The following is a 25,122-nucleotide window of genomic DNA, read 5'->3' on the forward strand; positions in this document are numbered from 1 at the left end:
AGCCCTCGGCGCGGTGGTCGGCATGTAACACATATTAGCGCCTACAAGTCTGCACGAATACTTCACGCATTGCATCCAGGCCCGCCACATCTCATCTCGGGCCCTGGTACCTGCAGTTTTAAGGCCCGGGCCCCAAGCACGGGGGGGGGGGGGGGTCCGAGGGGCATCCCCCAAGAAATTTTGGAATTTATAAATCTATTCCGACCCGTTTTGAACCTTCCATGACGAAATTTTCCATCAATTTCTGCGGAATAATTACGATTTTTTTTCTACTTTCAGCAAAAAATACTTGGAAATTCTTCCATTCAAAACATCTGGAAAATTTTAATTTTTTTTTTTTTTTGGGGGGGGGGGCATATGATACTATTTTCGATTCTAAGGGGGCCAGGCCCCCCTGGTCTCCCCCTTCGTTTGTCTATGGCAAGAAAGTTGAGCCATGAGCCATTGAAGTCGAGGATGCCCTGACTGGACACTCTTAGCATCTGATGACGGGAGAAAATGAAACGCAGTTACTAAAAATATCCTTTTGTACTGAAAATCTTGAAAGTAGATAGAAATTTTCCAAGAAGTACACTTCTTAAAAAATTTAAGAAGAATCCTACAGTGTCCCAGCGTGTTTTTGAAAATGTATTCACCTTTTGCGAAATTTTTAAAGTAAATTTTTCACTTTTCCCTACGAAAAAAGGGTTGGATGTGAATTCGTAGTGGTTTTTCACGGGCAGCACGGGCCCCCTCCGGGGCCCGGGCCCCGGTACCAGGGACCAGGGACCAGGGACCCAGTATCCCCCCCCTTGTGGCGGGCCTGATTGCATCAAACACAGTCCGGTCATTGCGCTCAGCGTGAAACGGATAGCGCCTACAAGAATGCATGAATACTTCACGCATTGCGACGAACACATTGCGATCAGCGTGAAACGCATAGCGCCTACAAGACTGCGTGAATACTTCACGCATTGCGTCAAACACGGTGCGGTCTGCACGGCGCGGCGGCGGAAGTTAAAATCATTAATCCACATTTATGTTTGTTCTTTCATAATTTTTTCGTTCATTTCTTATGAATGGAAGGTCTTGTCCACGGTCCACCCAGAGATAGGTTTACGAAACTTAACTTTCGCGCAAAGTTCCGTGAATTTTTGCTAGTAATGTTGCCAGGGCTTTCCCAAAAAATGTGTTCAACACGAGTAAACGCGTCTTATGCACCCTTCCTCCGCTGGCACGTTCATTAGATGGTTTTTATTGATGTTTCAAAACGAATGAGAAAAGTGCGGGAAAATACAGGCGGCCCATGGGCGGCAAGTAGGTAAATCCGGCCCTGCTCGTATAGGAATAGACACTGATCCGTGCAAGGCTTGTACCTACCGAAAATCTAGAAGATACCGTAGTCTGTTTCTCTAGGCACGTGCAGTATTTACGCGTGGTAGATACAATGGCACCAGCATACTAATGGGACTTGGATCGACTTCACCCAAAAGTCTAACAGAGTCCGTTTACCACTTTTTATTCGTATTCCATTTCATCGTCAACGCCAGGAAACACGAAATGCGATGCTTTTCATTTTTCAAATCAATTTTTCCTTATATCGTAATTAGTGGAAGGAAAAATATGCTGAGTTGTTTAGAATTCCTCACTGCAAGAACACGAAGAAAGCGTGATCGAATCGGCCATTCTTGTTCCTCTGTCGCATGAAAGTATTTTAATATGAAAACCGGATATCTGTCATTTATAACAAACTGTGGCAGTTCTTAATGAACACTTGCTGTTAACTAAGTATGCAGGAAAAATCAAAAGGAGGGTACCAAAGTTAGACAGAGACAAAGCATCGTATCTCTATTGTCACCTTTTTGAACATGGAAGTTCCGGATTAAATAAGGGCAAAGAAGGTGACATGTAACTGCTGGTTGTGCGAGTTAGCCATTGCAAACACGTGCATTTTAATAGTGATTAAGTGGAGATGGAGAGAGAAGAAGCAAGGAAAATAGAGAGGAGAAAAAGAGAGGGAGAACCTCCATTATCCGAAACTGGCGAGATACCGAATAGTGCAATTTGTCAACGTAATTGCACAGCTTACGTGCATTGGTTGTGCAGGACAACTTTAGTCGAACATTTTTTACCGAGAGCAGGGTCTGACATGATAATTTTTTTCAGCAACTTTCTTATCTATCGGAGGTGTTGACGATCAGAACGTAATATAATTAGTAATATATATTTCCACGCACTAAAAGCACTTTCATCGTCTTTTTTTCGATTTTTAATAAGTTTCGTAGAAGATGACTGTACATTAGTCTGACTATGAAATAAGTAATTAGAGTCATCACACGTATGATAGCGAAATTGAAATTGAAAATGCGCTTCTGTTAGAAACGTACTTAGAAATTAGTTTCCACAGCCATCATGTTGTTCCTTACAGGAGAATATCGACGATGAAAGTACAAAAATGTGTTGCAAATCTCCACTCATTTTTTTTCTAACCAAAAGTTGTTCTTGAAATTTTCTGTTAGTCTCCTTCACTCATTATAAAGATGGATAGAAAATTCCTGGGACTTTTTTGGTTAGTTTTCTTTGCAGAAGAAAGTGAAAGATTTTTAAGCGTTGACATGGAGGTACGCATCTCTCGATCTAAGCCAGAGAAACTGATTTCTGAAGCCGAATTTGAAAGTTGAGCAAGGATAGGAACTCTTGAAATAGATCATTAAAAATAGGTTTGAAGCCTCGATTTAAAAGCCCCTTATGCCTCGCATAGAATTTCAAAATCTTTTTGAGACATTTTCACGCCTGTTACTTGACTAAAGACTTCTCACTGGTTAAGGGTAAATGCACAGTATTCTGCAGCAAATCTTGAACCGTGTGTATAGAAGCATGTAATATGATATTTCTCCTCGCCCATTCACGATTTTTCAGCAAGGTTTTTTTTTGCTTCTCTCTCGTTTTGATTATAAGCGAAATGGCGTGCTGAAAATGTTTAAGATCTTCCGCTCGTACAGAAAAAAGAGGACAACAGGGAAAAAAATAAATTCCTTACTCGTGGATGTTTGCAGTGGCTCCTACAAATGTTTTTTTTTACTGGCGGTATTCAAAGCCCTCGGTTTAATGTGCAAATCAGTCTGATGTACAGGTTTTTTTCGGTGCATTTTGTACAAAATATTAAACGCTATTTAAATTTGTCGTCTCCGACTTTCCTTTTTCATGTTATCTCATGGCACATATTCTCACTCTAAGTGCACTCTAAGTACGAACAAGTTTCATGAATAAGATTCACTCGACTCGGATTCGTTCCTCCCGCAAGAGCTGGGTCCCAAATTAGCTAATTGATTCCACAGCAAATCTGAGCATGATCGAATCTCTTGCAGGTTTGCCATTGTCGGAAACTACTCATTTTATTCGGTATCGATGTGATTGAACCGGGGAATTTTTGTCGTTAAATTCGGTGACTTAGGACCTCCAAGGTAATCAGTCAACCTCAAAGCCGCACGACAAATACATGATTTGCGAATTACACCCGTGTTTTTTTCGGTATTTCGACTTAATATTTTTTTTTCTTTCGCCAAGCGCACCGAACTCTTTATCAAAGGTTTTACTTTTAACTTATCAGTTTTTATTTATTGGCGCTTTTAATACATCCCAACGCACGTTCATATATAAACGTCTGGTTCAAATAAAATGCAACTGAATTTTTCGCCTCGATTCTTTGTTTGGTTCAGAATTTTTTAACCGCATTTTTATTATTTGCTGTTCCCTGAACAAGATTGTAGCAGTAAACACTCCCGTTTCAAAAGCCAACGCTAAAGATTGAGATATGACCTAGCCACGAGAAATTTATGACGTTACTTATACAAATGATATGTTTTCCAAACACAAAACACCGATTTTCAAAAATAGTATTTTTTTTAGCATTATGTATGTTGCGTTAAATATTTTACACTAGCATCTGCCGTAATTTGCACTTATTAAAATTAATATCAAACTTCCTGAAACGTCTACCTGAGGTTTAGAGAAGTCCGATTTCGATTCACTCACTCTTTGATTAATTACTGCCCGTTGAGGACATCTCGGAGCTTGTATTAATTTGTACGTCGCAATTAAACCATTCGTTATAACTGGCGCTGAAATATTTCCAAGTGCGACTCTCATCAATTTATCACAATTTTACCACCACCGTGTCAGAAGAGGGGCAAGAAGGGCACTCCGAGAAGGGTTGAAATCGCTGTGTAAAATTTCATAAGCGGCTGAAACCATTTGTACCCCATCGTAACGCTCGCCTGAAAGCCAAATTTCTCTCAAAATATAGTATTTAGATTCCTCATTTCATTCGTGGCATTGTAATTGGAGGATCGAAAATTTAAATATCCGATGTTAATGAGAGATAGCACCATAAGTTTTAGCTGTTAATAGGGGGGAGGGAGAGAAGTAGCGCCATAAATTTCAGTTTTTAAGGGGTAAAGTTTTGCATTAAGTCTGTTGGTTTCAAAATGAAAGAAGACCTAAATCAGGAAATTAAGTGAGTCCCTGGATTTTTCTGGGCAGAATGAAAATGTGGCTCGATTTCCGGGTAACTATGGAAACTAGGTCAAATTTTGTGTAGTTTCTGAATTTTTGGGTACTATTTTCCATAAGAGACTTCCAATGGGGGAAAGACCATTGTTCACGGAGAAAAATTCTCAGGCGGTGTAATTTCCGTAGAATTGGGTCGAAAAATCGGATTTTGAGATTCTGACGCAAAATCTTCACTGTTCAAGTTACAAGCGATTATATGCAGGGCTACCGGATACAAAATTGCGATTTTGTCACGTAAATTCACGATTTTATCAACGACGATCTATCGAAATATTCTCTAACTAAAAATCGAAATAAATTGAGATAAAATTTCGATCTTATAAAACGTAATTTTGTGGCGATAAAATTGCGACGAGATTGGAGACAACAACTCAAGTCTTGATGATCCTAGCAAGTTTACCGCCAAAAACTCTTATAAAAATCGCATCGTAATTTCGAAATATCGCTATTTTTTCGTTGAATACTGCTACTACGGTTGAATCATGTTTTTTTCAACAGTGCGCACTGAAAAAAAATTCTCGGCGTTTTTACCAAGGTCCGTTGGTACTTTTACCATCTCACTTTTTTTTTTACCAAAATTGGTAATTTTATCAAGACAGACTGGTAAGCTTACCTAAAAACCGGTATTTTCACTGTTTTTTTCAGGTAAGAATACCACTTTTGTTGGTAATCGATTCCCGGTAACTTTGCCATTTTATCTCGGTAATTCTACCACAGTCGATAAAAGATATTGGCGTTTTTACCAAGGTCCAGTAAAATTACCGAGAAAGTTCAATAATTTTACCGAGATTTCTCGGTAAAATTACCAATTCCACAAATGGTAATTTTACCAAGAAAAAAACTGGGATCAAATAGAACCCTGAATTCTTGGTAATTTTACCTTTTTCTTAGTATAAGATTATTTTTTCAGTCCGGCTCAAAATCAACGAAGAAACGGTACTTGCGATTGGCAACCCCCCTTAAAGGCTAATTAGGTAACATGAAATTGGGAAACCAAGAAGCGCGAAGGGCACCCCCGAGCCGACGTTTCGAGGTTTCGGGGGCTCCGAAAGGGGGACGGGAGGGGGCGAGTGTTTATTTTAATTAAACTTGAAAGCAGCTCAATTACGAGCAAGTTGTTTATTATTTAGAGGCTTCGTTAGGAGCTCGGTCGGAGCTGCGCCTCGAGCAGCCCTGCGCATTATTTTCTGTCACTTTCGGTTTTGCGCATCACATTTCCTTCGATCCACGCCAACTCCTCATCACGCTCCCTCTTCATCCCTCCCGCCGAGACCCTTCAATTAGGCCTTTGCGAAGAAGCTCCGAACAGGGATCCCTAAACTGCCGCGCTAAGGAAAAACGCCGTATGAGCCTTCAGGCGTTGCCAAATATCCTCTTATAAAACACGAATTTCCTGGTAAACATATGGATATTTTCCTTTCAATTTTTTATATAATTTTGTTTGCAATTTCACGTGAAATTCCTGCAAATTTCAAGGAAAAATATTCATTAATTTACTCAAAAATATACATTTTATCAGAGGAAATTTGGCAACTCTCGAATTTTCATACGGCGTTCTTCCTTAGCACGGTAGTAAAGCTCAATGGCGAGGCGTGAACGATCGATTATCGATATCTCCCCTTAAGCTATGGCAAAGAATCGATTATTAAGGTGTTCGTTGCGGACAGCCTGTTTATCGATATTTTTCCAGGTTTGAATGGCAGATCAATCGATAGACCGCAAAGCCAGCCGGTTATAAAGAGGATTTCAACGAACTTTCCGATATGCTGTTATGGTGATTCGATGACCGACATATTTTGTGTCGGGCGACTTGCGAATTATCGCATCGATTAGTTCCACGTTTACAGCTACTTGTCATTTCTATCGAATTTTGGGATCGCATCTCTGTTGTCACAAGTCACTTACCAAATTTGACGAACAAATTCAACGTAATTTAGGCAGGGTTTCTTTGAGAAAAAAAAACCCACCTTTGGAGCAATGAATTTGTTTGTCAAACGTAAGACAATTCCTTAGTTCCATAACAACAGAAATGCGGTCTCAAAATTCGATAAAAATGACTAGTGGATGAGAACATAGAACTGATCGATCCGCATGTTGCCGATGTGATTATGGCTCGCAATGTAATGAATGCATTTCCATCTGCGTTACATAAAAGCGTGAATTACTTCGCTCAGGAGACTAAAAAATGAAAAGATTAAGCTGAATTTCGCAAATTCATTGACCGTGCCAAAACGGATCTGGTGCTCCTATTTGAAGCGACAATATGGTTGTTGTGAAATGTCCTGATCCACATCCTACACACTTACTCCGAAATCGCACGCGCGCCTCAAAAATGAAGAATAATTACATATGTGAGGAAGCCACGACAATGAGAAATTGTAGACAAATAGTTGTCATAACAGACTTGTCGTCCGGTTAACACAATATAAATTAAGGGACTTCGGCAACTCGGAATGAGAGAAGGGGAACAATGAAATAAAACTGAGAGGAGGAACAGGAAGCTCCTAGATTTTATCTCCGTAATGAGATGGTGGTTGACGAAATTGGTTGGAAATGATATTAATGAGTATTTGAATGGCAGCTCGACCGTCCTTTATCTCAGAGGTACAATCGGGTTTCTCGGAGGTGCTGAAAATTGCGTTCGGGACAAGATTGGGGTCCCAGATACTAACAAAAATCATCGATAGAATTTACAGACAAACCTCTACGACCCCTCAATTGACTCATAAAACATGAATTTTAGTTGTTGGGAATTCCTAAATAGCTAACGTACACTGGAAAAAAAACATTGTATCTATAGTCCAGACTCTTAAAACATCTACAAGAAAAAGTACTCTTGATTCAATCAGAATCTAGCTTAAATCAAGAACCAAGCCTCTTAATTTAAGCGGATTTCGTTTTGATTCGAGCAAAAATCCGATTGAATCAAGAGTATTTTTTCTTGTCAATGTTTTCGAGAGCCTGGACTCTAGATCCAATGTGTTTTTTTCCGGTGTGCGGTTTCATTTTGTTTGGTAGCCTCAGAAGGCTCCTGTGTTTAAATTTAGCAGATGAGCGATACGCTGCAGATTTGTTTTTTTATTTAAATTCGGAAAACGATTAAATTGAACATTTAATATAATTTTTTTGTTTGATTTTTAACCCATGCTTGCTTAGCTTCATCACATCCAGTCTCGGATCAAGTATCTAGCTCATTTTGTAAGTGTTTCACTTTTAGCGGTAAAAGCTTTACTTTATCGCCCACGACCGTATATTTGATTTATGCAATGCGGAGGAGTTAAAACGATACATTTGACTTATTCCCATTATAATAAATCCTCTCTGATTTAAAGGCTCATAAATCGACAAAACTGTAAGTATAAGCGAGAGTGAAATGTGTGTCAAATGTGAACTGAGCTCCCCGATGAGATCAATAGAACAAAAAAGCGTCCTTTAAATGTAAAAAAAAATCGGTGGCGTAGAGGAAGAAAAAATTATAACGATGAGCAAAAAACCCGAACAATTAATAAAGTAAATCGATGAAAAAACCTCGATGGATTTGAAATGCTGCAGGGGATAAAAAGATAGCTATGTTGTTTCTACTTCGGCGGTAAACCTAGAAAGGCTCGAATAGTCAAGAGTATAGTCACGACTTCACTTAAGTCTGTCGGTGATTCTGATTTGTCAAGCTTGTATTTCCCGACAAAACTCTGGCCCAGAAAAATGAATAAGAAATTTTTAGTTGATAAAAAGTTCTTTATTGTCGTATGTTACAACAAATTATTTTATTTCTAACGTAGAGGTTGAAATGCGAATAAATACATTTTCAAAGAACACTTTTTACGAATATTTTAACATACGAATATTTATACGTTATTATTTGTACAAAAATGTGAACTGGAACGAATATTAATACATTTTAAGAATATTTTTATCTTTCGAGAAATTCCCACCTTGCTATACCTGAACTGGATAAACCTCTATATTTGCCTCAGCTAAATAGTTGCTCCAGGCGCCGCCGTACGGCGGGCGGACGGCCAGCGCGAAACGCGCATTGGCGCCTACAAACCTAAGTGGATACTTCAAGCATTGTGCAATGCGTGAAGTATCCACTTAGGTTTTTAGGCGCCAGTGAGCCTCTCGCGCTGGCAGCACGCCGCTCCGCTCTGTTTGGCTTTAATATTTATACTCGCATAGTCAGCGCTTTTTCATTCATGATTTTGAAATGTTTGCACATTCTGCATTGATTATTTTCATTTAAAGTGATGGGAAAAAATATTTATAAATTTATCAAAGGAGAATAATAATATACTGTGTGTTTTTTTTAAATATTGGTGTTTCCATGATAAATTTAATGATTTCCAAAGCACTTTAATTTTTTCTTTTACATTTTGTGCCTTTATTGTGATGCAGCGAGGTGTATACGCGCAACCAAACGCTCAAAATTTGACGAATTTGACTCTAGAAGATCGATGTACAAATATTCGTTGTTAAAATATGTTCTTCATATTTGTACATTTGTATTGTTCGTTCCATTTTACTTCCAGTGATTATTATCATTTTTGGGCTATGAATATCAGCGGCTATCATTTAGAGGTCAACCAAAAAGTTGCCTGGACTCAAAAATATGTGTATCTCCCGCATATCTCCTTCACACTATATCCCGAAGGCGATCTGCTGCTGTTTGAAATAGACTTTCCTTCCAGGAGACCGATTAAAGAGCTTCAAGTTGACCCGAACGCAGTTAAATTAATTACCTGAAACAGATTCACCAGGGAACGAGAGCTCTCAGAGCTCACATCTTAAGTGATCGTAAGCACAGGAGATGGGACTTGGATTGTCGGCGTCTCAATCTCCCCCCCCCCCCTCCCCCACGCGATGAGCCGCCCAGTCAATTCAATAAAAGGGCGGTTCGTGCGGTCACCGCCGCAAAACAAAGCCCCGCGAAAACGGGGGTGGTCTGGCTAGGGGGCGGGGGGGGGGAGGAGGAGACTCGGGGGTTGCGACGACGGAGGGAAAGAGCAAGAGGGTTATCCAAAATATGAACTCGAAATAACTGCAACATTTAAGTAAACTGCCGGCGCGTATTACGGCTCATAGCGGCGGGGACCGTATTAAAGACAAAAGGACATTACACAGATGTTATAGGTGGTTGCGGTCTTTAGACCAATTTAGCTTAAGTGAACCGGGCCGTTGGGCGTTGCAAAACTGTGCGCGGAATCGCTACGCCGCCTTTCTAACCCCCGAAATCATCCCTTACGACCCTTCGTGATATCACGGATGATCATGATTACACGGATCAGAACTTTCGGTTATTTTATTAAACCAGTGAAGAATCCATGCGATGAAAGCTTTTGGCCGATCAGCTATCATTTTATAGCCTAGAATCTCAGTTTTGCAATAATGATGGTGGATGATGGTAGATTTTTCTTGTTTTTCCTTTTCGTTTGATTTTTCTCTCTTTTTCTTGCCGCTTTAAAATTGAGTTGTGATGCTATGAAACGTCTCAGTTTTAACATGTATATTTTTTTTATCATCATAAACATATACTTAACCTTACTACGACTCTAGCTTTTTATACAAAAAGAGGAATTAAACATCGATCTGATAGGCGCCTGCGCCATCGTTGCTCATATCATGCAACTGTTCCTGTCATGTGACGGGAATCCAGTAGCCTGAGATATGCTGAAATGCTTAGTTCCTCATCCTGATGTCTAGTTGTCCATTGGTTACAATGCGAAACATGATTAAGTAATTTACGCTTGATGCGCCTACATTTATAATGAAACTTCCTGCATTACCGCAAAGTTAGTTTAGTTGCCTATCGGGAGCTGTCGGTCCGTCACATAACTTTCTGCGAGTGTCCGTAGTTTTTCGTTTGATGTGACGTCATCATAGACACGTTAACACTTCTCATACTTTTACTACGCTCATAAGTTTTTGATAAGTGCAATGTGTCCTGCGTGAAATTTTGATAAGAAAGCATGTGCTAAAATACCTAATTTCTCACCAAGTCTAGTATTCCATTGTTTCGAGAGATTTAAACTTGCCACACATGCCGGCAACAGCCTGAGGGGACGGAAGGAGTGTGACTTCTCGTTCTCTCAGGGGTGGTAAAATGTTATCAAATTAACCTACCCCGCCCGCGCCGCCCCGCCTCGCGCAGCGCCGGCGAACCCCCCTCGCGGGAGCCTCCCCAAACAATTTCATGACAAAAAGCAACCTCATTGTTCAACTTGTATTTAATAGATGATGAATGCCGCCGGAACATGTCTGGTTTTAATCTTGCCGCGCAGAGCCAAGACCAGACCCTTCATCCCCGCCCCCCGCCCCCCGAGCCCCGGCTCGAGGCAATCAAATTCGCCGTAAACTTTTTCCGCCGGTAAAAATTGATTTTTATTTATTCAGCGCCACCGTTTGGCTTGATTCGATGCGCAAGTTTTATTACGCCACCAGCGTGCCTTCTCTCCGGCTCGAATTAATCTTCCTTGTTCTCTCGATTTATCAAAGTTGTGCTTGGAGCCTCTCCCTCTCTCCCGTGCAAATTCCATTTGTATCGCGAACTCTGGTGACTCCGCCCTCGTGTGTGTTTATGGGCCCTTCAAGGGCCGATCCCTCCTACACTAAAGAGTACGGATTAACATCTAGTCTCCCTCACCGGATTTTAGAATCTCTGAATAAATCCGTTTGATGTATAACTTGAGAAACAATCGTATAAAATGGGTATGTTGCCCTCATATGCGTTTATTGGCCCTTTAAGGGAAGATTTCCTCTTGCGCTGAACAGTATGGCGACCATTTTATTCAGTTACTAAGTCTTTCTACAGATCTACCCTTTGCATGAGTCTGTTTGATGGAAATATTTATGAACGATCTCGTGAGAGAAGAAGATGTTCATTTTGCCAATAGATCAGCGGATAAGGTCACTCACAGATCCACTTCTTTGTGATCACTTGTCGTAGAGAACAGGGTAAGCTTACGAAACGCTTTCAATACCGCCTCCAAATGAGAAATGAGCGCAATTTTGTTTACACGTAAAAAATCCGAGGACACCCTGCGAACTAAATTCTTTACTTATCTAAAATTTGCAGTACTTTACGACCAAAGAGCTCGCTTTACAGGGCTGATTTTCAGACAGTTGTATGAGGACAGAAAGAAAATTCGTGTAAAATTTCTGTCTGAGACTTGTAATTTTCTCCAGGAAGTTTAATTTATTGAATCCCTCAGATGGAAATTTTGAACTTTTGGATGATCTAGGCATAAACGATAAAACATAATTTCTCATTAGTGATTCAATTATTCTTTCCTTTTCTAGCGATCTATTAGAGTAATATTTAAGTGGAGGAATATCAATGAAGGTTTATTTTACTGATTAAAGCGTAATCTTATGGCGAAAATGTAATCGAATATTTACCGCGGTAATTGTGGTTTTATCGTGCGTCATAAATTAAACGGTAATTAGCTAATAGAAAGCGTACACTAATGAAGTCTATCAACGATCGACTGCATCCAGAGTCTCTTAGCTGACAACGCTGTGTCATCTTGTGTATGATCGCCGAAACATGAAACCAAAAGACGTTGTAATCCATGTACACCGCGAACATATGTAGAACATATGTCGAACTTATGACACGAAATGACCCAGAATAGTAAAAAAAACTACAAAATTTGGCAATCTTGTTTAAAAGCTTACTTGGCATTTGTGTCACAGAAAAATGTTAAAAGTTTACTATTAAATGCATCACGAGGAGCATAGAATCAGAGGTAGCAAAGTATAAATAGGCCCTATCAGAGTGGATTGTTGCCCTTTCAGCTACAAATTTTGAGAATTTTGCTTTTTGCACTAGTTTTACGAAAAAAAGGATCGATAGTAATTTACAAAAAACTATATCTGCTAATTTATTTCTCGGGTCATATCACAAAGTGCTCCAACCCATTTTTTTATTTTACTGAATCTGATTATTTCGGAATTCATCCTATTTTTCTCATTTTTGGTCGGTTCTACGGTCACCATCCAACGAGCAGCACGGAGGGCGGTGGGGTGGAATGGAATCATAAACTCGTTACAGGTATTAATCCGAATGTAATTCAATATGGGGAGGTTTTCAAGCCGACGTAAGCCGCACCGCGTAGCCCCAAATCCCCCCTAATCTATATTCACCCCTCCGAACACCACCACATACCTGCATGTACACCCCGCATTAGAGGACCCCCCCCTCCCGCAGTCCCACCCAATCAACAGAGGCTTTCGGGATAATTTGTGTTCAAAGAGCTCTCAATTTAACCGAATTTCCATCGTTGACTTATCGCCGAGCCGTGCTGCATTATTGCTGCGCGATGAATCGTTATGCATAACTGAATGGAGCCACCACCCCGACGGATAGATTCGATTTTATCGGATGTCCCTAGCCTAGCGGCCCGGCACTAAACCTCATATCTAGTTCAATAAGGGGAGGCTGGGGGTGAAAAATGAAACCAGTCCACCGATACGCGCTAAGTGACAGGCAACGAAATGCAAGTCCCAACTATCTGCCTGCTTTTTCCTATGTTTTTATCCCGATCAAAGCCGTGTGTTTTAAAGAGTTGCGCTGCACTCGTTATAGTTTAATCGGCTAATTGTCACGGGGTAGAGTTTTATCTCCGTAAATGCTCGTTTTAATTTCATTTGACTATTTCAGCGTTGAGCCGGGGGCTCAACGCCCAATTTCAGTTTTGTATTTGTTATTTACTGCCGTCATTTAGCAGGTTTTATTGGATTGTCTATTTTTTTAGTGGGAATTCTCAGAGACTAATCATATCATGCGTGTACTATTTACCTCTCATATTTTGAATAGCATTTTAACATGTGTTGAGTTTCAAGCTGTTGATTCTGAAATATTGCGTCTTTATAAATTTCAGACCCAGAGCTCATGAAAAATTATTGCGTGGATTTATCGATAAATGAAACAAAAATAAAGAACAAATTACCTGGGTGTGATTTGCTTTTTCATCTACGTCGTAGAAAAATGTTGAAGACTTTCATCATGCATCATATCGCTACCCCAAAGCCAAAAGGTTATTACCTCACTCACATTTTTGGCAAAATTGAATTATTGGCGTTTTCAAAATCTCCATTAACGGTTCGTGTGTGTGAAAAATTTGATTGTCCTATCCTGCGACGGTTATGAGATGCGGAGTTTCAAAAATTGCGATTCACATTGGAATCAATAGGGCTGACGCGCGTTTTTCCAGTGATGTCGAAAATACTAAAGTGGAGTTAGGTACCTTTTGGGTATTGATATTGACGAGAGGTAATTTTCCGAGATGCTTTTTCAGCGCAAGTTGCGTTGCCATTTTAGTGGTTACTGTATCCCTAATAGAAACTACTCAAGAGCAATGTGTATTATTCGGAAGTGCTTATGTCTGAATTTAATTGAATGAGTTCCAGCGGTATTAAGGGAGGTTCTAACTGAGGATTTGACGGACTTTACCGCAAAGCTTCGCAAACTTTGCAAGGCGCAGCGAAGGTAAATAAGACCAGGGCCTGCCACACCGCAAGGATCTGCGCCTCAACTTAAAGTTGCCAGCTTGGTGCAATGAAACTCGCGCTGACGTCGAGGATTCTCCGAACTTTGGGCAGAAAGTTGAACTGAGAGGCTCAGGCTAACATGAGATTCAGTATTACCTATGAGTGACTTTTTCTTGGTTCCGAGCAAAAAAAGGTATAAAAAGGTAAAATAAAGGTAAGAAAAAAAAGCAGAGCCCTCATGTCCCTGAAAAGCTCGCACCGCTATTGTGAGAACATGAAAAGCTACATGCCTGTATTTTTCCAACAGTGTCAATCAAAATGCTCTTGCATGTTCATGAGAACATGTTTTTGCGAGGGTTTTACGTGAAAATAGGGGTTAACCTTCAGGTAACACGCAACATTTGGAATTCGTTTACACCTTCAGCAAATGAGATTGAATGATGGGTTTCTATTGAATTTTGTTACGCCTACAACGCGTGGTTATACTTCTGCACAAAATGTTAGCTAACCTATGAACTTTAAGGAGAACAAATCGTCATTATTCCTTGAAATTAACGCAGTTTCTAAAAATTGCCGTTGAACAGTTTTTCATTTAAAAAATAAAGTATGACAGAAAGTCTTCGACGTTGGTTGATGTCTTGGACGTTGACGAGGTACGTGGTTGCGGACTTAAACCGTCGACACATACACCATTTTTTTACGAGCAAGGAGATAAAAAGGGAGAAAATAAGGGAAGAAAATTTCACGAGGAAACAAGTGGAGCCACTTTTAGAGCCTCAAAGTTCTGTACAAGCAGAGTTATAAGCATTTAAAGTTTCCGAATTTTGTCTATTGGCACGGTCCACTGTGCGGCGCCCCGATTACGTGTGTGGAAAGCGCCCGAAGTCGGAGTCCCGGCTCAACCTGGCACCGGCGCAAGGAACGTGTTCGCCTTCTGATTTATGACCTGATCGTCCCATTTGTTTCTTCAGCATTTTAAAAGCTTTATTTCATTTCCGATTTGTTCGATTCCTTTTGGGCCGTTTCGGCCGCGCGCCGCGTCCCTTTCATCTGACCGAGAGAAAAACGACCGCGACGTGTTAACAAGGTGTTCCATTTGAACTCGGGCCAAGAAGGGCGTATCTGCGAGGAAACCTTTTGCGGATACGTCGTTTCTGCGAAGGGTTTCGTTCGCACCGCACGAAATCCATGTTTCCTTCGATAAACGCCCCGAACATCAATGACTCGAGTCGATATAGATAGAGACGAACGACGCGACCATCAAGACTGGAAGGTCAAAACGACAATTAAGAAGAGAGAAATATTGTAGTGTTCTTGTGTTACTTCCGGTTAATATGGGTGGTGAAATACAAAGCAACACAAATTTATGTTATATATGTTAAATGTTATTTGTGTAGTTTTCGTTTAATTTAGCACAGAAAACAATGGAAAAACCGGGAACCATCAAATTTAACTCTTCTGCGTAAATTGCATTGCATTTTTTATTTTCTTTTCTTTTTCTTTTTTAAGATATATATTTTTAAATAGCGCACAGTGGATCGAGACAATGGGAGAGATCGGACATGATTTAAAAACTTCAAAAGCATATATATTTATTAATATGAAATTTTTATGTTTTAAAAGTGGTCTGATTTGTTTTCTCGTAAAATTTTCTGTAACAACCACCCCTTAAAATCAAAATTGTGACGAGATGAACGTAAAATTTTACAACTTTTTTAAATTTCTTGTCCGACTCCTCCCATTGACTCGATCCACTGTGTAGCGTAAGTAAGTTTAATTTCCATTTTTCCGGTAAGCTCTGAGCCCACCTCAATAATATTTTTGAAGCAGGTCAATAGAGACCAGTGCTCATGTCGAAGTAATTTGATTTTAACAGGGATAAATAAATCAAAGAATAACTCACCTCCATTTCGTGCGCCTGTTTTGAAACCACGTTTTAACTTGAGCATCAGTCATTTTCAAAGTTTTTGCTAGAGCAGCTCGTTCTGCTGATGCCAGGTATTTTTGCTTGTGGAATCTTTTCTCTAATTCTGCAATCTGTAGCCTTGTGAATGAGGTTCGAGGCTTCTTCCGTTTAGGCGGCGTCCGGTTTTGGTAAGGGTGTCCTATCCGCCTGGTCATCGGGAATGTTGCTGGAAAAGAGACAAAAGCATGTTCAAATTACTGGAAGTCGTGAAATTTCATATTACACGCGCGCTGTTTTCTGTTTGCTATTTTTTTGTTATTTTTTTAAATCCATTTTGGTACATTCAAATTAACAAAAACCAGACAGGAGAAAAAAGTAATGTCACAATTCAAAAGTTTTATGCGTATTTTTTTCGATGTCCAACGTTGTTACTGTAATTGGATCCACTTCTGTGAAAGGTATCAAATAGTTCTATTATTCCTTGAAAACTATGAATCTTTCCATGTTCATTGCCGTTTTTCATGACACCGATATTTCCTCCTATTTGAGACTTCCATGAATTTCACACAGATTATGAGATCATATTTTGGGCTCGACTTCTTTTCTCCGAACAATTTAGGAGTTCAGCTTTCCTGTTTTTTGAGGAGGAAAAAATGAAAGTTTCCTTTTTTAAGTTTTCCCCCATTTTATTCGTATTTTGGGTCTGAAATTCATCACGAGCATCGTAAGAGGTGCAACTCATTTATTCTATGAAGGACGATTACCGGCCATAAAAAGACGTGATGTGTGACTAGAAATTTGCAACATCGCAATCGGAGTGACGTGCTTTCGTATACTTTCACCATCCATCAAGCACACCAAAACACAAGTTCGTCGAAAGAATTTTCATTTTATTCTTTCAGAAACACATTTTTAGAAGATAGGTGAAACAAAATTTTACCAATTCAGAAAATTATTTGCTCTTTTTTACTCGTGGTAAATTACTTCAAATGTTGAAAAAATGTCGCGTGTGCTTTTTTTGAAGCAAGAGAAATACAATTACAGAGATGCTTTTGAGAAATCCAGTTTCAACGCCATTTTGAAAGTGTACAAAAAATATATTTAAAACTTATTTTTGGATGCGCTTCGAAAAAAATTCCATAAAACTTTGTGGAAATTTGAAAAAAGTTACAGTAGAACTTATAGTGTCTTCAAATTAATTTTAATCATTCAAAAATGTTTTTAAAATTATTGATGAATGACTTAATCGCACACGAAGTTATAAAGCACCATAACTTATCCCCCTAAACGGTTCAAAGCCATTCGTGAGACATATTTCAACTTTCCCCTGTTTTAAAGAAACATCTATGATAAATTTCATTGTTTTGTGTTCTCACTGCCATGACCAGCACTGACAGCACTGACCAGCACCAACTTTGTTTTTTAGCTTTTTTTTTTTTTTTTTTTTTTTGATTCTTTAATTATTTTTCGACAGTTGATGATGACCGGGAGACCGGCCGAAACGTCCCGTGTTTTAATAATTATTTCGTCTTTTCAGCCTCGTCCCCGCCTTTTTTTATCTTATTTTATATTTATGTTCTCTTCCATAGTGTACATATATCTATGTATTATTGTTTTTAAAGATATTTAAGAAACATTCTTGATTCGCACTAAAAAAAAATTCTCGGCGTTTTTACCAAGGTCCGTTGGTACCTTTACCATCTCACTTCTTTACCAATTATTGGTAATTTGACCAAGACAGACTGGTAAGCTTACCTAAAAACCGGTATTTTTACTGTTTTTTCAGGTAAGAATACCATTTTTATTGGTAATCAATTCCCGGTAACTTTGCCATTTTATCTCAGTAATTCTAGCACAGTCGATAAAAAATATTGGGATTTTTACCAAGGTCCAGTAAAATTACCGGAAAAGTTCAATAACGTTACCGAGATTTCTCGGTAAAATTACCAATTTCATAAATGGTAATTTTACCAAGAAAAAACTGGGATCAAATAGAACCCTGAATTCTTGGTAATTTTACCCTTTTCTTAGTAAATACACCGAGATTTTTTTTTCAGTGAAGCTCTTGACCAACGGCGCTGACGGCAGGAGTTGGGATCCTCGAATAAGGTCACAAAGGAACTCCCTTGGCGCGACTAACCATTGGCTTCCCGGCAGTATTCCCAGCCCTCGCTCGGGCCACCATAAAATACATAAGGCAATTATGAAAGCTATTCAAAATGGCGGCCGGCGGCGCGGCGCGGCGAGGCGGCGACTCCTGCTCGGCGAGTAGTTGTGTAGACATGATTCTCCAGATTGATATCTCATCGCTTCATCTCCTCCCCCTCCCCTGAGCCCCTCCCCAAGCGCTGCCGCTCAATTAGCGACCCCCCTACCCCTCCCCGCAGTCTTCTCCCCCACCATCGTGTCTTCCAAAGCTCATCCATCAAGCTTCATTCTCTCGTCCGCGCCGAGAACAGGACCGCGGAGAAATGAGTGGCCCTGTCTTAATATTCTCTCCTAGCACAGTGGCGCTAAGTGGAGCGAGACATTTCGAGAGGTCGATTATGACATTTTTTCAGTAAACTGCAAAATCTTATGCTTTTTTGTATTTAAATAGAAAGGCAATGGAGCCAATATTAAAGCGAAGATATAACAACCGTGAAACTACCAAACCACGTACCTCTGTTTGCGACGTCGTAGAATTCCTTTCATACACTGGAAAAAAAAAACACATCGGATCTAGATTCCAGACTCTTAAAAACATCGACAAGAAAAAATACTCTTGATTCAATCGGATTTAAGCTTAAATCAAGGACCAAGTCTCTTAATTTGAGCGGATTTCCTTTTGATTTAAGCTTAAATCTGATAGAATCAAGAGTCCTTTTTCTTGTCAATGTTTTCAAGAGTCTGGACTCTAGATTCAAAGTGTTTTTTTCACCAATGTAATTCATTTTTTAAATGAAAAACTACTCAATGTCAATTCTGGAAAACTTACGTGTTTTTTTTTATTTCTATGCGAAGAAGACTCTGTAAAAATTTCAAGAACTATTATTGATTTGTTCTCCTTCAAAAAAATCGAATGGGAGCGGAGATTTTTAACAGCGAAAACGAGATACGTGGTCTGGTTGTTTCCGCGTCGACTAGTTTTTAAAGTTTCTTAAAAATGTCCTGATTCTCCTGTTGGCTCCCACCATTTTGCGACGCCACGAGTATCCTATAGTGTCAACGAGGAGAGCGCAAACTTGCGACCAAAATTTGAAAATCGAGTTTTCCTCAGATATTGAATTTAAAACTAGGTATAAGGCGCGTACTTAAAGAGGCACAATTGTGATTCCGGCATTTTTATTGATGTGGTTGATGAGGAGTTTAAAAAAGTCATCTAGGTGGATTTGTCCCGCTCTTCGGCTGAGGTCAAACTGGCGTGCGATCGTCGCATCGATTGCGTTACCTAAAATCTCCGCAAATTCTGACCTGATTTAAGCCAAACAAATGCAGATACCTCCTCGAATATAAAATGATGATTCAGTCGCCAAAACTTTCAATTAAATTTGACGGAGGAGTCTATTTTTGCATTAAATAGGATACTTATCTTCGGAGCCAAATCTTATTTTCATTGCAAGAAACGTCATTGAAATTATATTAATTTTTTAAAAATATTTTTTATGGAGATCCCTAGATTCATGCGCAAGAGATGTTATCTACTTCTTCTCTTTTTTTGCTTGCGAGTGAAAATTAAAAAAAAAAAAATTGTAAATGCGATACGTAACATGCCAGTTCTACCATAAATAGTTGAGGCCCCCACGACGAGACACTTTCAACGATTCGGTATTTAAATATTCGTTATTTAATGGAAAAGAATAGACAATTTTTATTTCTTTTTCAAATATTTTGAAGCTTACGATTAGTTTCGTGCTGGCAACCGGGGGCAATCATTAATGTCAAAGTAAGTTTAAATCAACGGTATACTTTTTTTAGTCTTTTACTTAAAAAATCCAGCATAAATGCGATGCTTCTCAAGCTTACCAGTTAGGTAGTCTAATTTCCGAGCAAAAACATGCACTTAAATGAATGAGGAAAAATATGTGTCCAAACACATTTCATTTCTCGCGCACGCACATTTCGGGGAGATCGAACATTCACGTCAAAGTTTTTGCAAATCCACTCATGTTTTAGGCAACTTTCTTTTGCCGCACGAACATTCACTGCGTCTGCACGCAAACATGATGAGAGTCAGAACATGCGCGCTAAATTTTTTTGCGAATTGCTTCATGTTTCGGGCGCTTTTTCCTCGTTTTCGATGAACATTTACACGTATAAATAGCTGTTTAACTATGAAAAATGGTGGAATGACGCAAACCGCTGTGACCTTTTCTGGAAAGATACCTTTAAAGAGGGGTAAAAACTTTCAAGCATCGAGCTCAAGTCTGGAACATGCACGAGTTAAGCTGTAAAAAGCAACCGGAGTGCTAGGGGAAAGAGACGGCAGCAATCAAAAAAATTAAAATGCAAACTCATACGCTCCGGCAAGGGAAAAAGGTTCCTCTCAACTTTATGTATACCCGTCAAATGTTCTGAAAGTTTCCCTTCTTATTACTAAGCATTTCTCGGCCGGGAAACTTATGAGCTTGCTATAATCTAAAGCGGGTATCACGGGGAATCTAATATATTTGATGGGCTTCGAGGCTGTCGTAATTTAAAAGGTTTTGCCGTTTTTCATTTCTCCCTTACCAGTTGCATGGAAAAAGTGCGGACCACCTGACTACTGCACAGCTCAACCCCCTGCCTTAAGAGGCATGATCAAATGATAAAAAAAGTGCTTCATTTTTTTCTCATTAAAATTGAGCGTTCCGATTTTTTTTACCCCGACGAATTTAGCTTACGAATATCCTGAATTTCTGAAAGGATCATCGAAGATGCAAAACCTCTCTTCTTTAATAAATCTAAATTTCCAGAAAAGACAAAAAAATGTGTAAAAATATATAAGTTGCAAAGAAGAGAAATATCTCCCTTTTCCTATACTAAAGCTTCCGGTGGGCCTTAAAAATATTAACATAGCTAATATTTTCAGGCCTAAAAAAGAGCTTTGAAGTGAATGTATACCTAGTTTTTTCCAATTCACGACCGGATTTTGGAATTTTGGCTGTTTAGAAACTTTACTTTATGTTTCTTGGAAAACCTTCCGGAAATCATATTTTTGATCTTTCTTACAGCAGAAATTATAAAATATTCCTCAGCAAATAAATTAATGTTTACAATTCAGATGATCCCAAATGATTCTTAAAACTCGTGATAATGATTTTGAAGAAAATATGTAGCTCTGATCTACATTTTGCACTTGTTTTGTAAAATCATTCGTTCTCTCTCTTTAAAAAAAAAAAATTGGCCTCCGGCCAATTTATGCGCGGCGCTTCGCGCCGCGTACCGGCGCTACGCGCCGGCATTTGGGGGGCTTCGCCCCCCCCCATCCGCTTAGCGGATTGGTGCGGGGACCGCACGGGACTTTCTCGCTCGAGCCGGCGCTTCGCGCCGGCATAGACACTTTTGCTGGAATATTTAGAAAAATACTGCCAATTTTACAAAATCATAAAGTTTGATTGGAATTTTGATCACAGGATAATAGTTATGAAATTTTTATTCAAACCACTGAACTTTATTGTAAATGTCTTCGCGATATGTGATGAATTCATATATTCGGCCTCGACTTGTTGATTTTATGAGGCATCTTCAATTAAATATGTAATTGATTAACAAAGTCTCCTGTCAAAGATGGCGATCCGTAAAAATCTTAGCTTTTCTACGATTCATTAGGATCCATTAGATTCATTGACATCATACTTCAGATACGATTTTATATTATAATCTCTCCTTAAGCACGGTCAAAAGCCATCAAATATCTACTTGAATGGGTAGAATGACTATTCGATGTTCAAATAGTCTTAAATCTAAACGGTTTTCGCTTAGCATCTCCCAAATTTTAAATTTGGCGGGCGAATCTACCTGCTGGAAGGTTCACCACACGCCCGCCAGGAGCGCCATCTCCTTACCGCGTATCCCTGTAATTCAAAGCGAAAACAATAGAGAGCGCTGAGAGCGCCATCTCCTTCAACCAAACCTCGGGTTCTAACAATTTATAACCTCCTTTATTAAGTAACAAGCATTAAATCAGTCATATTTGTGCCGTATTATTATATTATATTTGTGCTTAGTACCTCGTAAAAAGGAACCGCGAAAGATGGAATCTGCCGGGATTCTAAATTCATTAACAACAAACATATTAGTATTTAATAAAGATGTAAGTGTCAGTTCTTGCGTCAGCTTGAAGACTAATAGTAACTATATATTGTAAGTACTTACCTACCTAATTAGTTGTCTAATTTTGCTTGGTGTATACCTACGGAGTAATTTTGGAAATAGTATATGATGCATTATATAATGCATTTGAATTCCTAGGTTTCACCTGACTCAAAGCGTTTGCTGCTATTATCTAGAAGCGTTCCGACTCATTTATCAGAGAATTGAGCGTTTCCTATCGGCCCCTCTGCAATTATGAGATTAGTCCAAGAATCCTTTAGGAACTTAAATTAATGACTCAGATGGTGCTTTTGAGCCAACTTTCAAAGAATTAAAGGCATTTTTTCAAAATCTACAGTCCATGAGCTCTCCGTGTGACCGAAGTGCTCTCCTCGCTATATGACGCGTAACCCTTCAATTTTTAGTTTAGTCCAAAGACCTCATAGGAACTTACATTATTGAACCAGGTGGTGCTCTTATGCCAACTTTCGAAGAAATGAAAGGCATTTTTCTTCAAATTTACAGTCTTTGAAAATGAGTTGTTTGTGTGATGTCGCGGAGCAAAGTGCCCTACTTTTGGGCCTCGTAATCCCTTGAATTTTGAGATTAGTCCAAAGATCTTTTAGGAACTTAAATTAATGACCCAGGTGATGTGCTTGATGCCCACTTTTAAAGAATTAAAGGCATTTTTCAAAATTTACGGTCCCTCAAAATGAGCTTTCCGTGTGATTTTGCTGAAAATGGACCTTTAACCCAATTTGACCCTAGCCCCCCCAAATTTTAGCGTACCCCAAAATCGTTGGACGTGCATAAGGAGACCATAAATATGGTGTTCTGTGAGAATTTTGAATGAAATCGAACAGATAGATTCTGAGATATCGCTGTAGACAGATTTGGGGGACGCCGGACGGACGGACACACATTTTTTCAAGTATGGTTATTTTGACTCCTGGGACCTTAAAACGTCTAGAAATGATGAAATTTCAACTTTTTTTTTTTTTTTTTCTTGGAGGATGACAATACTTCCTCTCTACCCTAGGGGAGCGAGAAAGTAAAAATACTAAAAAAGTAGGATATCCCGTGAGCAAAAAATGAAATCGAGATGTGGGATTTTTCCTGTTCCTGCCCGATTAAAATCCTTTCACAAGGTATACTTTGAGGAAAATTTTACGCGCAAATATTTCAGCGTACATGTTCCTATCGGATGGGAGAATCCACACCCATCAGTGGCGTGGCGTGAATTGCGATATATCGATTGTTGTGCCGTTTAAGCCTGTGGTAAAGAATCGATTATTAAGGTGTTCGCTGCGAACACCCTGTTTATCGATCCTTTTCCTTAGGTTTAAATGGCATAACAATCGATGTATCGCAAAGCACGCCACGCCGCTGACGCCCATGTAGAATCCACGTCAATCAAAAATTCAATCTCGAAAAAAATGAGCGTGTGGCGTTTTCCAAATTACCAATGGAAATGACGTTAGACACTCAGGTGCATGAAGGAGGATCTCGGACTTTTTTTTGAAAAAAAAAAAAAAAAAACTCAAAAGGAGGGTGAGAGGTTGAAAGGGGTAAAAAATATAAGTCGAGGCGTCCTCCATTGACGTTCATTCTCAAAATCATGGGGGGGGGGGGGGGGGGTTAGGCTTGAGAGAAAGATCGATTATCTGACGCTCTTCCCCCACGGCTGTTCGGAGACAGAGTCCAGCGCGCCGATTATTGAAACTGATAGACAAAGCTATAGACAAAGAGGACAAAAGGGATATGTAGGGATTCTATTGGTGCTGGTGGTAAAACAGGTGGTCGCAATGGACGAGGAAGGTGGGTAATACGCTAACTTATGGCAACTCACGAGAGACCCTATAGTTAATCCGTCATTTTCTTCCTTGATCTATTGAGAACCACCCACCTCGACCAATAAGAGCTTTCCATACTCCCTATGTCTGCTTTGTCCATCGCTTTGTCTATCAATTTCAATAATCAGCCCGCTGCTATGTGAGTGAACTTCACGGGCAGCACACGAATTTATAAAATCGTGACGGTATATAAATAGCAAATCATCCGTCTCGAGACTTCGGGCAGTTTAATAACGAGATAACTCACGAATTGACGGCCGCCCAAGTGGAGACCTTAATAAGCGAAATTAAAAGATAAAAAATAAAAAAAGCTCCAGCAAAAAGAAAGAGTTTTATCGTCTCGATATTGACTTAAAAATTGGCACTACCTACCACTCACTTAATATAGGCAAATGAAGGAGAGATAATCAAAATGAATAGGCGGCGAACGGAGGCGCAACGTAAAGTGAAAGAGGTCCATTTAGTTAAATACGCTCACAAAAGACTCACATATTTATATAAAACGCTTCTACATCCGAAGATATTATTTAAACGCTTTACGCACTTACGCGATGGGCAAACTGGTCTAGATTGGAATTTTTTTATTGCCCTGTTAAGTGACTCAACGATTAGCCACTCGGCTCGGGCCAAGTTCTCTGTTCGGGAGCATTCGGCTGATTGAGCGTTTTTCAGTTAAAAGTTGAAATGCTGTCGAAGTTTGCCTCGCGTGGTTTTGTAACGCTAGAGTATTTTGACAATAACGAGCTCAAATTCTGAAAATTAAGCTTGAATTATTTCCAGACCTGTTGAAAGCTCATTTGGAGCTTTATGTTCGAGTTGACAGTTTTCTGGCACTAACGGGAGGGAAGTCTAGAGTGCGATTTGACGCCTACCAAATTGAATGGTAATATCGTTCACCGAAAAGTTAACTCTCTTCGGCATAAATTAATTTCGGAATTCGGCTTCTGAGAGACACCAATATATGTCGTAGCTCCTGTAAAAAAATTCGGTTCCAATTTTTTTTCTATAAATTTCAAAATTTTGGTATTCAAGTTTCCAAAAAAGAAAACACTA

The 25,122-nt window shown here is 39.4% G+C and overlaps 1 protein-coding gene across 1 annotated transcript in view; it reads right to left on the bottom strand.

Moving 5' to 3' along the window:
* LOC109037911 (homeobox protein C15) overlaps nt 1-25,122 on the bottom strand; it is a 76,593-nt gene that overhangs the window by 15,398 nt on the left and 36,073 nt on the right. The window contains exon 2 of the mRNA XM_019052770.2: nt 15,941-16,169. Within this exon, the coding sequence (XP_018908315.1) occupies nt 15,941-16,169 (229 nt within the window). The remainder of the gene's footprint in view (nt 1-15,940; nt 16,170-25,122) is intronic.

The sequence above is a fragment of the Bemisia tabaci genome, chromosome 4 (assembly GCF_918797505.1).
Source record: "Bemisia tabaci chromosome 4, PGI_BMITA_v3".
NCBI lineage: Eukaryota > Metazoa > Arthropoda > Insecta > Hemiptera > Aleyrodidae > Bemisia > Bemisia tabaci.